The 18,415-nt window shown below is 35.6% G+C and overlaps 1 protein-coding gene across 1 annotated transcript in view; it reads left to right on the top strand.

The window, feature by feature from the left end:
• Positions 1–1,570: 1,570 nt before the first annotated feature.
• Positions 1,571–18,415, top strand: part of KaiR1D (Kainate-type ionotropic glutamate receptor subunit 1D) — a 31,555-nt gene continuing 14,710 nt past the window's right edge. Inside the window, exons 1-8 of the mRNA XM_073076608.1 lie at positions 1,571–1,904; positions 7,889–7,965; positions 12,118–12,273; positions 14,275–14,459; positions 16,738–16,895; positions 17,209–17,350; positions 17,838–18,005; positions 18,094–18,114. Of these exons, the coding sequence (XP_072932709.1) occupies positions 7,890–7,965; positions 12,118–12,273; positions 14,275–14,459; positions 16,738–16,895; positions 17,209–17,350; positions 17,838–18,005; positions 18,094–18,114 (906 nt within the window). The 5' untranslated portion in view covers positions 1,571–1,904; position 7,889. The remainder of the gene's footprint in view (positions 1,905–7,888; positions 7,966–12,117; positions 12,274–14,274; positions 14,460–16,737; positions 16,896–17,208; positions 17,351–17,837; positions 18,006–18,093; positions 18,115–18,415) is intronic.

Raw genomic sequence — 18,415 nt, 5'->3', positions numbered from 1 at the left:
TTGTATGTTTGTCTTTCTTTATTTGATCCGATCTAACAAACGGCTGGATGAATTTCAATAGGTAAAGTGTCATTATATTTGTCTTAATGACCTGAGTGTCCTTAGATAGGTGTTAGGAAAAAAAAAACAAAATGGCGGATTTTTGGCGCGAAATAGTAACACATTTAAAAAAAAAAGTTAAGCGAACCTATCGAGTAGGGTATCAAATGGAAGGAAATTAAACGGAGATTATAAAAACATATTTGTATATATATATAACAGTAAGGTGACTGACTGATTGACTAACTAAATGACTTTTTCATTTTTCAGAAATCAACGTACAGCCTAAACCAAGGACCTTACAGTTCTGAAATTTTGCACACAGGTTCTCTATATAGCTTGAATAAGTACTAAGAAAAGCCTTTTGGAAATTCTACCCTTAAGAGGGTAAAATAGGGGAAAACAGTTTTTTTGAAATCCTTTAATTTTGAAGCAACTACTATAAAATTTTGTATTTGGCTGTCTGGATAGGAACAAGGACGCACTTATTTATCCCCCTCCGAAAAATCAACCCCGTAGAAGGTAAAATAAGGGTTAAAAGTTCATTTGAACAATCGTCAATTTTGAAGCAAACACTATGACATTTTGTTTCAGGCTTGTTGGATAAAAATAATGAAATGCTACCTCTAACGAGGTAAAATAATGACCGAAACTTTGATTTACCGAAGTTATATATTTTATAGACCGTAAATGGTGAATTTTTTCGCGAAATAGTAACACGTTTTAAAAAAGTTAACCAAATTTATCGAGTAGGGTGTCAAAATAAAGGAAATTAAGAGGAGATTACACATACATTATTTTATATATCTAATATATAAAATTCTCGTGTTAGTTACCGTACTCCTCCGAAACGGCTTTACCGATTTTCACCAAATTTTATATACGTATTCAGTAGGTCTGAGAATCGGCCACTATCTATTTTTTTTACACCTAAGTGATAAGGGTTGTACATCCTAAACATTTTTTTATTTATATGGCAACACAACGTTTGCTGGGTCAGCTAGTACATATATACTCGTATATACACATCGAGATGACTGTACGACTAAATGAGTGAGTTGCTGTGCCAGAGATCAACGCAAAGGGAAACCGCTGAACTTAAGCGTGCTAGAATTTTACATATAGGTTCTTTATATAGCGTAAATGAACACTACGAGGATAAAATAGGATAATATTGTTTGAACATCTTTTGTTTCTGAAGCACACCAACTATGAAACTTTGTATTTGGCTTTCTGGATAAAAATAATGAAATGCCTATTTCACTGCTTTTGGAAATTCTACTTCAGCCTTTTTGGTGCAGTCAGGTTTTTGATTTTTTTAATTAATTATTTATTTATTATTTATTTACTTAATTAGTTTTATAAATAGAGCATTGGCAGACAAATGTCGTTTGCGTATTAATATTTAGTGGTAGAGAACAATAAAAGAATTTAATTAAATATGTTTGTGAGGCATTAATTAATTCGCGAATGTTTGGGTGGCGGGTGCTAGCTACACGCATGCGCGGCGAGGCTTCTGCGCTCCGAGCCCGCGGCCGTCAGCTCGACGACGCCACCCGCGCGGGCGGCCGCTGTCGCCTGAACCCACGCTATCCCACTCGATTGTAAATCGATACCTTCTCGATCAAATCAACCAAATCGAGCTAATCCAATGTGCTAACAACTCCAGTGCTCAATGCCGTCGACAAATCACAACCCACGGGACGGTACCGCGAATGCAACGAATGCTCGCTTAATTAATTGTGTTCGGTGTTTGTGTGTTTATGCTGTGTGCGTAATGTATTCATAGCTATGCCATCTGAGGGATGTCTTTCGCTACATGGTTAATGGAACGTCAATGCTGCACGACTTGAAACATCGAACAGGTATGTAAATAATTATTGTCGCTGTAAATACAACATAATTTAATATTGGTTGGTTCCGTTATGTCAAACACTCATTTTATGAAATAAATTAAAAAGATAGCATATTTGTACATTTAATTTGCAATATCTACATTCGATAATTAACGTTAAATTGATACATTACCCAAATTTGACTGTAATACCTTTTCTATACGTATTTTATGTACTTTTATCCTAATATAAGTACCTCTACGGCAGCGTATACCTTCTAAACGTGCCACAATTTATTTTGAGCTCATAAATATCTTAAAAGCGGCCAGTCGTGTGTGAAATTGCTGGTTTGATGGAAGATCAAAGACTGGGAGGCATCAACACGCTGGCATGATTGATTCCTGACATCGCTCGCTTTATTGGCAATGGTCGAAGGTCAATGCACGCTTAAGCGGTATTTCATAGAGTCACGTCGTTTTCGAGAGATTGGAAATTTTGACCTCAAAAGCTGCGACATATTAATGTATTTGATAGGTAATAAATTAAAAGTGACACGATCGAAGTATTAACGAAAGTAGTAGAAGAAAATCATTTAATTTTACTTAAGTTTTAAGGAAATGTTCCGATATAATATTAATATTAGAATACATAAAATAATCTTTATTTCTCGACCTTGCTTGAACAGGCTAAAGATTAAGCCTAATCCGATTTTATCGATAGAATGCATGTTTATTTCAATCAAGTCAAGTATTTCAATCGTTGGTAAAATGTTGTTGAATTAATAATCATCATAAATAAATATTATTGATATTATTTGAAGGTGGTAGAACCCTTTGTGGTTCGACTCCGGTGGCACCACCGCCACACCTATTTCTGCCTAATAACAGCAGTGTTACGCGCTGCTGTATTCCGTTTTGAAGGGTGGTAAGGGAGACATACTTTTCCGAGGCGTTCCAGCTTAGTCCTCAGGGGTAGCGGCGCATCTGTGGCCGACTTCAGGTAGGAATATCTATCCTATCTGGGGTTGATTACAGATGTCCATGGACGGCAGGAGCCACTTACCATCAGGTGGACTGCATGCTCGTCCGCTACTCATATATTATAAAACAAAATAAACATTATTGTTAGTATAAGAGCTCAGTTACGTACTTATTTGTTTTACTGCATTATAATAATTCCCGTTTCGGACTTTTTTTACAAATACAGTTTTTTGAAAGGTGGTAGAACTCTCAGTGGTTCTACTCCGGCGACGCAACCGCCACACTTATTTCTGTCTAATAACAGCATTATTAAACGCTGTTGTGTTCTGGTTTGAAAGGTGTGGCCATACTTTTTCAAGTCATTCCAGCTTAGACCTCAGGGGTAACGTCGCATCAGTGGTAGACCTCAGATAGTACTCTGATCTTATCTGGGGTTGATTACAGATGCCCATGAGCGGCAGTAGGCACTTACCGTCAAGTGAACTGCATGCTTGTTTGCGACTCTAATATAATAAAAAATATATATAAAAAAGAGTGAATTTTGTAAACTAGACGTAACTAAATCCTATCCTTCCTATAAATAATAACGAAAAATTCTGAAGTACAAAACCGATCTTGACATCATCTAAATAGAATACTTAATTAGGTTGAAAAAACAATTTTGTTATCCAGAAAACGAATAAGTTAATTATGTGAAAAATACGAACTGAAATACTCCATCAGATATACGAGTACATAACATATCAAATACACATACCTATGTACAATCCCATCTCTGGGCAATACCAACTTAACCCACTTGACTTCGTGCAGAAACGCGCGGTACGAATCGTCAACGACCCCAGGATCTCCGATCGGTTAGAACCTTTAAGCTTGCGGAGGGACATAGGTTCCCTCTGCGTGTTTTACCGGCTTTACAATGAAGAGCGTTCCGAGGAACTAATTGACCTGGCGCCTACGTCACCATTTCATCCATCCACACCGACTGGACTCGTGGCGGTCCTCCACGGTTCGGTTTGCACGGACGTTCTTACCACGGGCGTGCAAGATGTGGAATGAACTTTCTCCTGAGGTATTCCCGGTGCGCTATAACATAGGGCTCTTCAAAACAGTTTTAAAAAGAGCTCTCCTCTCCTCCAAAGCCACCGATTTGTTGCATTGGCGACTCCTCTGGTGTTACAAATGTCCACAGGCGACGGTGACTACTTTCCATCAGGTAGCCAGTCTGCCTCATCGTTTAGGTATAATTTAAAAAAAAACAACATTCGTTTTAAGAAGTCTGCAAATATATTCACTCAAATTACAATAGCAAAAGTAGGTTCTAATTATACTTTATGTTACGAGTATCATATAAAAACTTAACTTGTTCAGTTCAATGTTCGCTAAAACAGCTAAGCAAGAATATTCTATTTTTATCACGTAAAACAAACACATACATATTCCTAAACCCGTAACGAACAAGTAATATAAATGTAAATATAACTAAAGTTACTGCGAGGATTTTGGAATAACAGACGAATTTCGGAATTCTCTGAAGTTATATTATTCTTTCATAAAAGATAACATTATATTTTAGTCTGTCTTCAATGGTCAAGGTCGAACCGTAAAGGTGGTAGAAGCCTTTATGGTTTGACTCCGGCGGCACCACCGCTACACCTATTTTTAACTAATAACAGCAATGTTAAAAGCTGCTGTGTTCTGGTTTGAAGGGTGTGGTAAGGGGTTCATACTTTTCCGAGGCGTTCCATCTTAGTCCTCAAGGGTACCGTCGCATCTGTGGCCAACCTCATTGAGGAATCAAATCTTATCTGGTGTTGATTACAGAAATTCATGGGGTATCGCTACTGCCGGGAACCGCCGTCAACCTCCGACCACAGATTCGCTGCTATCTTTAAGGACTAAGCTAAAATACCACTTCAAAGCTTTTGAAGGTGGTAGAACCCTTTGTGGTTCGACTCCGGCGGCACCACCGCCACACCTATTTCTACCTAATAACAGCAGTGTTAGGCGCTGCTGTGTTTCGGTTTGAAGGGTGTGGTAAGGGAGACAGACTTTTCCGAGGCGTTCCAGCTTAGTCCTCAGGGGTAGCAGCGCAACTGTGGGCGACCTCAGGTAGGGATACCTAATCCTATCTGGGGTTGATTAAAGATGTCCATGGGCGGCAGTAGCCACTTACCATCAGGTGGACTGCATGCTCGTCTGCTACTCTTATATTATAAAAAAAAATAAAAAATAAAAAAAAACCACGAAAAAGTATGACTTCCTTACCACACTTTCACACCACGAGACAACAAGACTTAACACTGCTATTATTGAACAGAAATAGGTGTGGCGATGGTGCTGCCAGAGTTGAACCACTAAGAGTTCTACTGGCATCAACTTGGTCCATAGGACATCCTATTGAGAATTTTATTCAACGAAAAAGTCATAATACCAACATAAAACCAGGGTTAATAAACTACTTTTGTACGTGCAACAACCCTGATGTAAAGTCATCATCCATCAGTTTTATGTTCACAGCTAGACATAAGACACTAGGGGAGACCTAACCAAAGCCATTACAACCTCTGAAATGAACGATTTCCCGCTGTCTTCTCCAGGTTATCATTCTACGTCATCTTCGATGAGCGAAATTTGGCGTATGATGTTGTTTATAACAACCCTAAAAGATAGAGTTTCTTGCACGACATCGCCTGTACCCTTACCATGAGTTTTTATGTTTTGACCAATATGACTTTTTGGTATTTGTATACAATTTGTATTTGCCCATACAATTTCCAATTAGCACCGCTAGCGGATTGTATTAGAACTATAGTGTCAGTAACGTAACATTAAATGTCTAAATTGACAAAATGGCGCTTTATGTTTTGTCTCTCTTTTTTGCGAACATGTGAAGTAGACAAAAAGTTCATCGTCACTTGAGCACTTATTTATTGTTACGTTTACTCAGTCTACTGAAGCAAACGGAACAGAATAATGAACTGACGTAACGTAAAATTGTGGGATGTTTTTAAAACTCATGGTAAGAGTAATGATCCGTTGTTACTCTGAAGACTATGTGGAACGCTTCATATTCTGCTATTCTGCACCAAAACCACACTATGGTATTTTGATATTGCTACTAAATACAAAAAAATTAAGGTGATAGAATCTATGTAGTTCGGCCTGGACGATACTAGCGCCAAAGTTATTGTTATTCTAGCGTAAATAAAATCGTTTCAGTATGAGGATGTGGATTCCGATTAACTTACATACAAGGTAACCATGATAGTGCACAGGAATAGCAACACATTAGTGATCGACTTTAGTACAATCCCTGTATTATATGGAGTTGGTAACAGTTGTCTATGTGAAGCAGGAACCAATTAACATCGGATGGACTGTATATTTGTTTACTACTTACATTTTGTGAAAAAGAAATAGATTTAGTAGTGTGACTTCAAACATCCAGCGTGTAACTAAATTAGGTGTGATAATCTACAAACTAATCTAAATGCTTTACATAATATAAAGCAATACAAATAAATCACTAACATTATGACAGACATTCGACTATACCGTGTGAAATAATTGTGTAGGAAGATCTTACTCCCACGCTGCATTTAAAATGTACTGTAGAAACCTGTTAAAACAACCCCTTCAAACGATCAAGTGATGGTAACTCGATGCTGTTTAAAATAATAACCTTGAGGCGCAAATTTGTGAAAATGTTACATAAATGTTATCTTAAGGAGACATTTCAAAGATGTCGTTTGTGTTTTAATTTATACAACATATTCCGGGAATAGGAAGATAATAATGATGTTACAAAAATATGTCGTGAATGTTATCTGTTAAATACCTTTTTTGTCAAATAAAATTGATTGCACATTTAACTAACCATTTTTAATCTTAAAATCAATATTGATTTTTAGATTAAAAATGCGAGAGAGCGAGAGCATATGCTCTCGCTATTTCCGTGTACAATTAGAAGAATAAAGAAAAAACAGAATAACATGAGAAATTGAACTGTAATAGAAAAGTCGTAGCATAGGTAGATGAAAACTATTGCCAGGACATTTTATGTCATAGTGATATTAAATTAACGTAAAACCCATGGACACACAAATCTCATAAAATATACAAGGTTTTGAAGATAGTAGAAGTCTTTGTGGGTTGACTTCGAAATCCATGTGACGGGATAACCCGCTGCGTGCTCGATTGCTACTTCTATATTATAAAAAACATTATTATGACGTCACACATACACTGACACACACAAATGACTTAATACATGCATATAAACTGTCACCGAATATCGTAGTAACTTACACAGCGACGCTTAAACTATAAAAAATCACAGTGACGTCACACACGCACAAATGACTTATTGTAGTATATGCGTATAAACTGTCACCGAATATCGTAGTAACTTACACAGCGTGGCTTAAACGATTAAAAATCACAGTGACGTCACCCACACACATGACTTATTGTAGTATATGCGTATAAACTGTCACCGAATATCGTAGTAACTTACACAGCGTCGCTTAAACTATAAAACATCACAGCGACGTCACACACACAAATGACTTATTGTAGTATATGCATATAAACTGTCACCGAATATCGTAGTAACTTATACAGCGTCGCTTAAACTATAAAAATCACAGTGACGTCACACACACACAAATGACTTATTGTAGTATATGCGTATAAACTGTCACCGAATATCGTAGTAACTTACACAGCGTCGCTTAAAGTATAAAAATCACAGTGACGTCACACACACACAAATGACTTATTGTAGTATATGCGTATAAACTGTCACCGAATATCGTAGTAACTTACACAGCGTTGGTTAAAGTATAAAACAATCACAGTGACGTCACACACGCACAAATGACTTATTGTAGTATATGCATATAAACTGTCACCGAATATCGTAGTAACTTACACAGCGTCGCTCAACTTCGTGAGCAAACATGATTTATATACATTTTCTTACTCGTTACATTCCTGAATAATGGAAGTTATTTGTTTTCTTTGTTCCAGGATGAGAGGGGCGAAGGCGGTGTTTCTTATTTTGTTTATCGGTCACCTTTCGGCTCTACCAGACACTATTCGAATAGGTAAGCATTATATTTTCTAATATTTAGACATTATTTATCACTCGCTTAAACGGTGAAGGAAAACATCGTGAGGAAACCTGCATACTTGAGAAATCTTTAAAAAAATGTTCTTCAAGGTATGTGAAGTCTACCGACACGCGATAAGCCAGCGCGATGGACTATGACTTTCTCATTCTGAGAGGAGACCGGTGCCCAGAAGTGGGATAGTAATGGGTTGATGATGATGATGATGATGATATTTTCTATTTCAATATTAAAATATTTAAAATAAATAATATTATAGTCTTTGTCTAAATTAACTTCTACTATGTCATAAATCTCCCTCTCTTCCCTTCGCCCAACAAATTATGTAATAATAAACCAAACTAGTTTACTAATCTGTTGAAAACAATTTTATGTAGTTAACATATAAATGTAATGTACATTGTTTGTGAAATGTCGACGTGATAAAGAGCTGCTAAACCCGATGTACCTACTGACATATTACGAACGATATGTTAAGCTTTTCGTAAATACACAATAAGTGACTGCGGTATGCGAACTAAGACAAAAGTCCAAAATAATCGAAACTATGCATACATAGGTCGATTATTTTGGACTTTTGTCTGAAAATGTTATTCTTATTTTGTTTGAAAAATGTGATAAGTATTTTTGTATCAGAACCACTCATAATTACGAGTAAGGAATTTACAATTAAAAAGTTTGTGACCGTTTTATTACTTGTTATGTCGCATATCGCTGTCGCCTGTTGCAATTTATAGCTTTAAAAGCTTAATTAGATGTAGTTAAATGATAAGAACCTAGCCCATAGTATAAAGCACCCATATAAAGGTTTTAGGTATTCAAGTTTTAAGTTGAATAAAACCTATGACATGTTGATGAGGGTTGGTAATGTATGTAGACAACATCGTGTTAGGTTTGAAACTTACTTGGATTTTTTCCGTGATATTAAAGGTTTACTAAGCAGAGGAGTTTGGTCACGTGACTCATTTTCAGTCATATCTTGAGGCGGGTCCTTTAGACTAAAATAAAACCTGCTTAGATTCAGAAATGTAGTACATTTGGCAGCACATTAAAAGGTTCGAATTATTTATTATCATTTCCATGACCACTCTACATTACCTAGATGAAATCCAGGCTAGTGATTACCACGAATAACGTACATTAATTAAAATAACAATTTTTTTAACGCAATATTGGAGGCGAATGGGTAGTTTAAGATATTATAAGTTTAGATTCGGCCGAAGTAACTCTAACTACTCTCATCTGTACTTATTCTTATTAAAAACAAATATTTGAAATGATGTGTTCCTTTCTCGATAGTGGACAACTTTATGAGAATAATAAAATATTTGCGTGGAATAGTTAATACACTTTTACCTTTAAAAGGCGAAGAAAATAATAATGTTAATCCATGATGATTAGGTCCACCGTTAACAAAATTTTAAACAATTTCATATTAACATATTTTCCATAATTTCCATTTCCTATTTTCGCAACTGCTTAATCACACTGCTGTTAGTAATCCAATTTTAACGAGATGTGTCAACTTACTGACCTAATAAATGATTAATTACATTTAAAGGTTTTTGGAAATCGTATTATTCGTGTTAAATTTAGCTCTATCAAAATAAATAAAAGGTTACCAATTTATTAATACGGCACTGCTATGACAATGATAAAAGTAATTACTTTTAATAATGAGATAGGTATCAATGCAAGCAAATAGAATAGCATATGCAGGATTTAAACATATAAATACATCAAAATTAATAAAAGGTTTCTAAATTATTACTTTGTTATTACTATGGCACTGACAAAAGTAATTACTTTTAATAATGAGATAATTAAACAAACTCAATTACAGCGTAAAACCAATTTTCATTTACAAATCCACATAACAATTCAGGTCAGTTTTGTGTCCAAATCGCTAACTTAGTAAAATGACGGTAAAATTTCGTAAATGAAGAGATAAAGCGTTTTCTAACCCATTTCCCCACAATACCCCACCGTTCAGAATAAGTGCGATACAAACCACCAATTAGTCCCAAGCCTCCTTTGGCCGTATGAACCCGACGGAGCGATACCAATTGACCCAGAAACATCATTATGATTTATTACTGGCTACTGCTCCCGTAATATTTGTTCTTTCCACTAAGATAGATTAGTTTAAAATACTTTATTAAGAAAAGTTAATGAAGTCAGTTATTTTAATGAAAAACTAAGATAGACATTATTTACGTATTTACAATCTATCTTGTCACTTTATACATTATACATACATAAGTCCTTTTAAGTTTCAACGCAAGCAAATATAATAGCATATGTGGGATTTAAACATTTAAATACCTCAAAAGGAAAAAAGGGTTACTAAAATATTACCTGCACTGACAAAAGTAATTACTTTTAATAATGAGATAATTAAACAAACTCAATTACAGCGTAAAACCAATTTTCATTAACAAATCCGCACATAACGATTCAGGTCAGTTTTGTGTCCAAATCGCTAACTTAGTAAAATGACGGTAAAGCCTCGTAAATGAAGGGATAAAGCGTTTTCTAACCAATTTCCCCACAATACCCCACCGTTCAGAATAAGTGCGATACAAACCACCAATTAGTCCCAAGCCTCCTTTGGCCGTATGAACCCGATGGAGCGATACCAATTGACCCAGAAACATCATTATGTTTTATTACCGGCTACTGCTCCCGTAATATTTGTTCTTTCCACTAAGATAGATTAGTTTAAAATACTTTATTTAGAAAAATTAATGAAGCCAGTTATATTAATGAAAAACTAATATAGACAATTTTTACATCTTTACAATCTATATTGTCACTTTAAACATTATACATAAGTCCTTTTAGGTTTCAATGCAAACGAATAGAATAGCATATGCGGGATTTAAACATTTAAAGACATCAAAATTAATAAAAGGTTTCTAAATTATTACTTTGTTATTACTATGGCACTGACAGAAGTAATTACTTTTAATAATGAGATAATTAAACAAACTCAATTACAGCGTAAACCCAATTTTCGTTAACAAATCCGCACATAACGATTCAGGTCAGTTTTGTGTCCAAATCGCTAACTTAGTAGATGACGGTAAAACCTCGTAAATGAAGAGATAAAGCGTTTTCTAACCCATTTCCCCACAATACCCCACCGTTCAGAATAAGTGCGATACAAACCACCAATTAGTCCCAAGCCTCCTTTGGCCGTATGAACCCGATGGAGCGATACCAATTGACCCAGAAACATCGTTATGATTTATTACTGGCTACTGCTCCCGTAATATTTGTTCTTTCCACTAAGATAGATTAGTTACTTCCGCGGTTGCCAGCGATATCTCTTCATATACTTTATTAAGAAAAGTTAATGACCTAAGTTATATTACTGGAAAAGTAATGTAGATAATTGTATGCCTTTACAATCTATCATATTATGTATGTTACATTACCTATACATAAATCATCTTAGGTTTCAATGTAAGCAAATAGAACAACATAATTACAATAGATTTTCTAGGTCGAGTCCATTCACTAGGAAGATCTCGCTTATTATTTATTTCAGCCCTTACATACCTCAGATTAATATATTCAATAATAATATGTATGTGCCTTACCACATGTGAATCTATAGAAACCATAGATAACGGCACAAGTTTATGAATAATCCATAGACAGTTGACTGATTTTTATAAAAAAGATCTTAATAATGTGTGTGCATGTAACACATATAGTGTGTAAGATGATTGATGTATGATCTAAAAATTATCTTACATATCTCTAATAACACTGGTGGTAGAACTCTCAGTGGTTCGACAGTCGCACACCTATTTCTGTCTAATAACAGCAGTGTTAAACGCTTCTGAGTTGTAGTTTAAAAGGGAGACGTACTTATCCGAGGCATTCCGGCTTAGTCCGGTACCCTTGAGGACTGTGCACATCTGTGACCGACCTCGGGTAGGAATCTAATCTTATCCGGGGTTGATTACAGATGTACATGGGCGGCAGAAGCCCACCATCAGGTGGCCTGCATACTCGTCTGCTACTATAACATTATATAAAAAACACACACACGCAAGTGACGAGACTGCTTCTAAGAAATGTAAACCTAGATTGTTTTAACATTGTTATTTAAACCAGGTGGGCTATTTCACCCGGAAGATGATAAACAAGAGGTGGCGTTCCGGTACGCGGTGGAGCGCGTGAACGCGGACCGCGCGGTCCTTCCCCGGGCCAAGCTTCTCGCACAAGTGGAAACCATATCGCCCCAGGACAGCTTTCATGCGTCAAAACGAGGTTTGTAATCACGCACTGCATGCTTTTATGTAATTATATTTTTAATAGATAAAATAACTAAGTAATAGTAAGTCAACATGACATAAAATTGAATTCGTAAGAATCTCAAAGTCAAGCTGTGCTTCAAAGCAATATTTCGCGAAGTATTCTATATTGTATATTTCTTTGTGATCAGAGTATCGTAATTGCGCGCTAGAGTATGCTACAGTTTTTACTTAATTCTTAGAAACAGATCATAAACTAAAATAACTACTACAATGACTACTACAAAATCATACCTGTAGATTTATGTGGTTTAAGATATTTACGACAGTTAGTAAGCTATTGTATGAATTGTAAGTTTTGCACTAGCTTACTGGGGCTTATTTCCTGTCACGCCGGCTGATATTCGCGTGCATGTCTCTCCCGCACGCGTGAATTGAGTCGCTATAGTCCATTCGTGCTTTTTCCATATATTTATGTACCACGCACCTGCGGTTAGTGCAGACTGAAAGCCTCCTATCGAGTCATAAAAAGTATTTATGAGACGACAGAATGCAATAGGTGTAGTCCGCGCCAAACTGCTAGTCCGCTCTGAAGTTGTTGCAAGCAGGTGTAGTCATACAATTTGATATGGCGACGCGATTCATTTCTATATTCAGAGCGGACTAGCCGTTTTACGCGGACTATACTCATGCAGACCAATTCCGCACGCGCGCACACGCATGATAGAAACATTGCATCGATACAAAGACGTTAATAAATGTAGGTACACAAAAATATATTTTGATATGCTTTGGAAGTCACTTGTGAATTATAAATTATCACTTACTTCCTTCACCGTTAAGGAAGACAACACAAGGAAAACTAAATGTCAGAAAGTTTTTCATAAGGCTCTCAAAGGTGCATTGTCTATTATTCTGCACTTGGCTATGGGTACTACATAAATGGCTATAAGACTTTTTACGACCACTGGTGAGATTTATACTTATAAGTAGCTACGTAATTACCTCAAGATATTAAGATTTTTTTAGGGGGCTAATACACAAGGGGCAAATAATCTATAGTCTGATTCATAATTAGGTGTCCAAAATGTAAACAAAGAAATGTCACTGTCAAAATTAACAAGAAACACAAACTTTAACAAACTCAACAAAAAACGAAAATTTAACAAATATACACAATTTAACAAAAACATTATGTAAACGAGAAAACATTAGAGTTTCATCACAATCACGAAAATGAATAATATCAGTTACGAAACTTAAAAATGACAGCACAAGAAATGTCTTGGATTCCGATTGTGTTACCATTATCACATTTTAATTTTCTACCATAATTTTGTTTTTTATTATTATTACTCTATGGAACGAAATTGAGGTGATATAAATATTAGAAAATGTGAATTAATCTTAATTTATTTAGATTATTATTTTATTATTGTTGTATTACTTAAATATCGACAAAAATAAAAACTACCATTTCTTACGTATTTTCTTGATAGGTCAACACCTTTGTTTACATTTTGGACACCTAATTATGAATCAGAGTATAGTTACCTTCCTTACGTAGTATGAGTACCAACGTACCAAAAATAAGTACCTAGTATGATAGAGCGCTTATAGTGTAGAACTGTGTAGGTAGTATATGTTTTTTTAATAACGTCTTCTTTTACGTTTTTACAAAAATGTTTTGGTATTTGTTTACGTACTTGCCCATACATTTCCAATCAGCGCCCCTAGCGGATTGTATCAGAACTCATTGGAAATATATGGGATATAAGCAAAAAAAAACAAAAACAGTCATTTTTGTAAATCTCGTACTTTGTTTATTACTACACCTAGATCATACTCATATTGATTTCAAAGTCGTATATAAAATGGAATACACAAGCTTAAATTTAGTCTCTCTTCTTCTCGTCGGGATCATCAGGATTAACTATTTTCTTCGTGCGATTTCAAGGTGATTGTTTGTTTTTAACTCTAATTTATTAACCTCACTAAATCACCGTTATTTTCGTAGTGTGTCATCTCCTCCGGAGTGGGGTGGCGGCCATCTTCGGTCCGCAGTCAGCGCCCGCCGCAGCCCACGTGCAATCTATATGCGATACGATGGAGCTGCCCCACTTAGAAACCAGATGGGACTACCGCACTCGCCGCGAATCCTGCCTTGTCAACTTGTATCCACACCCAGCTGCCTTGAGCCGAGTAAGTTATTATACTTTCGTAATCAGCGCCCGCCGCAGCCAACGTGCAGTCTATATGCGATACGATGGAGCTGCCTCACCTAAAAACCAGATCTTGTATCCACACCCAGCTGCTTTGAGCAGAGTAAGTTGATTTACGTAAATATAACAATCATTAGAAATTAATCACTTGCTTAAACGTTAAAGGTAAACATCGTGAGGAAACCTGCATACCTGAGAGATTGATAAAAAAATCTCAAAGGTATTTGAAGTCTAATACGCACTTGGCCAGCACGGTGGCTTAATCCTTCTCACTCTGAGAGGATACCTGCGCCCAGTGGTGAGACAATAATGGGTTGACTAGAACGATAGACCTAAATAGCAAAACAAAGAACCCGACTGCTTAAAAATATACCTTAAATAAGCTTATATCAGTTCCACAATTCAGACGAATTCAACGACATCTAATATGTTAAAATTCGTCAAGCTTATTTGGCTCTAGGACCTGAATAACACATATATATACATGCTATGTATATGCGATGAATCCAATTACGTCTGGTTTAATTATAGTCAAGAACTATTATACTCGTAATTGAGAACTATTAGTCCATAAGTACGAAATAACTTCATCAAAATTAATCAAGACTTTTAGGAGAACAAACAAACAAACAAACAAACAAACATACATACACATTCCTAAGTTTTACATACAAGGATCGAAGTAACGTTGACTCAATTTAAAATTAAATGCAATTTTTACTCTCATACGTAAATATTCACGTAACTCCTTTAAGAGAAAAGTAAAAACTTTTTTAAACTTTCCACCTCCTTATTGCTTCGAGCTAATTTGGAACACGACTAACCAAAACTTTCATGCAAGTAGGGAACCAGGAAGTTACATAAAACTTACCCTGACGTTTCCGAGGTAAAAATAAAAAATGTCCAAGTGCGAGTTGACACGAAACCATGCCACGAAAGTTTCATTTATTTTATTATTTTTAGGTTTATAATAATAGCAGCCATGGAAGTAAATACAATGTGATGAACTTTATACTTGTTACGGTTCAATAGATAAAGCGAGAATTACCAAAAAATAGCGGTTTCTTGTATGGGAACGTCTACTTATTATTAACGTTTTTTTTTTTATTTTTAGTATATTTTGTTATAGCGGCCACTTTTATTCATATTCTGTAAAACCAAGCATTTATCTATTACGGTTCAAGAGATACAGCCCTGTGACGGACAAACAGCGAAGGTTAAGTAATAATTCCATTTTTACCGTTTGGGTACGGAATCCTAAAAAAATAAAATCCGTTTTAAAAATGTTCCCTTGCTTGTTAGAACTAATTTGGAATACGCTTAACCAAAACTTTCATGCAAGTAGGGAACCAGGAAGTTACATAAAACTTACCCTAACATGTTTGGGTTTCGGAGGTAAAATAAAAAAAACACCGACCGGGAAAGGCAAGTTTTTCAAATTAAATCATTTTTTTTTAATTCAAAATAGGTTCTTTACAGAGCACTTTTTCAATGTCAATACAACTATCACCACTTCACAAGGTATTTCGTTATGGAGAAGAAGCGGCGAAAGAAACTCCATAACACACATCTTTTAAAAAATGTTATTTACAATATTAAACTTAACCTAATGGTACATGTGGAGCTGGAACTACTTCAACCACACCGTTTTGTCAAATAATCATTTTGCTTTTGTTTAACGACATGCTTGAACTTTTTTTCTGTGAGATTCAAAATGTGGTCAGGTATTTGATTGTAGAAGCGAATACAGTTACCCATGAAAGATCTTGCCACCTTTTTTTAGTTTGATCGTCATAGGTTAAAAATACGGGTCTAATTGGTCTGCTTGTTTGAATTTCATTTAAATTACGAGTATTGAATATCACTCTAGAAGCACGTGGCACTACATTAATATCGAACCCTTCGTTTTATATAGGTTTTAATGAGCAATTTAGGTAAAAAATCAGTAACATTTACCAAAAAGTTTATATTATTTACCTAACTGTGGATAGTAATGTTTTTCGAGCATTTTCTACGAGTATATACATAGAGTAATACATAGCTTGGCTAATCTTAACATATGTGGTGTAGTTGCGTTCCTATAAATGATGGAAGTGACTCAGGCTACATTTTTAGCAGTTTGGTTTTTCGTTTTTATAATAATCGGTGTATCATATTTTTTCTACCTGTCTATTTTCCTATCTATTTACTTCCTATGATTTTTTACATTACAAATGCATGTATTCTATATAAATGAAATAAAATAAATTCTTTTTTAGGCTTACGTGGACTTAGTAAGGGCATGGGGATGGAAATCATTCACGATAGTATATGAAAACAGCGACGGTCTGGTCCGTCTCCAAGAATTATTAAAAGCACATGGTCCTTCAGAGCTACCCGTAGCAGTAAGACAATTGCCTGATTCACATGACTACAGGTCAGTACTTCATGTTTGATATATAACATTTTTTTAATCTGTGCACGTATCACTGTCAAAAATTACAAAGCGTAAAAATACAATTGTTTTACTAGTTTTCAAACCTCAATCTGCAAATCATAGAAACAGGTTTCAACTGAGAATGAATATACATAGTACTAGAATAGTATTGTACTACTATATTCGTAGTAATTTATTCGTACTTTTTACTACTTTGGTACTTTGGTAGCTCCAAATGGGCAGATAAAAAAAATGTTATATTTTTTATTTTTACTCATATCATTGATATTTCATTAAGGAAATTTCTCAACAGGCCTCTATTGAAGCAAATAAAAAATTCAGCGGAATCACACATAGTACTCGATTGTGCCACAGAAAGAATAAGGGACGTGCTTCAACAGGCACAGCAGATCGGCATGATGTCTGACTACCATAGCTACCTCATTACTTCACTGGTATGAGAAAAGTATTAAAAGTTGCGATTTAACTCGTTCACTGCGTTTCACCCATAATCGGCCGGCCATAGTGATTTCATAATATGCGTATGTGAAAAATAGCTTTTGTTACTAATTAACCTGTTCTCTGTGAATCACCCATCGCCCACAATGCTTTCACAGTGTGAAAGCCAGGTTCTTTTTGCTAGCGCGAAACGTTTATCTTTGACAATTTCGCGTTAAGTCCTTTTACGTCCACCGCACTGAACGTTTACATAAGTAATTCATAATTATTTTAATTGTATAAAAAATTAGACTATTTATATGCAAGTCTATAGCGTTTTATATACACCCTTTAGTCGTAGCAGGTCGAAAGGGCCTGCCAAAGCTTAAGAAAGGTTTAATGGATACATTTTTGATCCCCCAACGCACCAGATGTAAGGTCTGGATTGATCTACAGTGAGCGAGTTAATCAAAAAAATATTTCAACCAAATTCCCCCCGTTTAGGATCTTCATAGCGTCGATTTAGAGGAATTCAAGTACGGCGGAACTAATATAACTGCGTTGAGATTGCTCGACCCTGAGCGGTCCGAAGTACAACGAGTCGTACGTGATTGGGTCTACGACGAAGCCAGGAAGGGTCGGAAGCTTCAAGTGGGGCACAGCTCCGCCAAGGTAGCGTATCATTTGTATTTTTCTGGCACACTTCACATAATATCTCTGAGTCGAGCAATGATTGATGCGTAACCTACTTCTCTTGCAGGAAAACATGACTTTCATAAAGGTGAGTATCGGCGTTATTTGAATAATATGTGGAGGTATTTTTTAATAAACCCCAGCGTTTAATATTGGTTAGATATTAAAAAGATTTAAGTTTTATTTTAACATGTTTGAAACTGAACAAGTATCAAACGAGCACGATTGAAACTGAACAAGTATCAAACGAGTCAAAAAGATCAGGAGTTGTACTTGGAGCCGATTACAGAAGCGTTGCCATTTCTGGGGTTTAAGGACTAAAATGTAATTTCAAGTTATTTAAGTCAACCCTTCCACCTCAAAGAAAGAACACTTCACGTGCCAAATAT

The sequence above is a fragment of the Epargyreus clarus genome, unplaced genomic scaffold (assembly GCF_041222505.1).
Source record: "Epargyreus clarus isolate Ecla_fem2 unplaced genomic scaffold, WU_Ecla_fem_2.2 ptg000009l, whole genome shotgun sequence".
NCBI classification, from domain to species: Eukaryota; Metazoa; Arthropoda; class Insecta; order Lepidoptera; family Hesperiidae; genus Epargyreus; species Epargyreus clarus.
The sequence above is the reverse complement of the archived record's forward strand: the minus strand, read 5'-3'. Positions and strand labels throughout refer to the sequence as shown.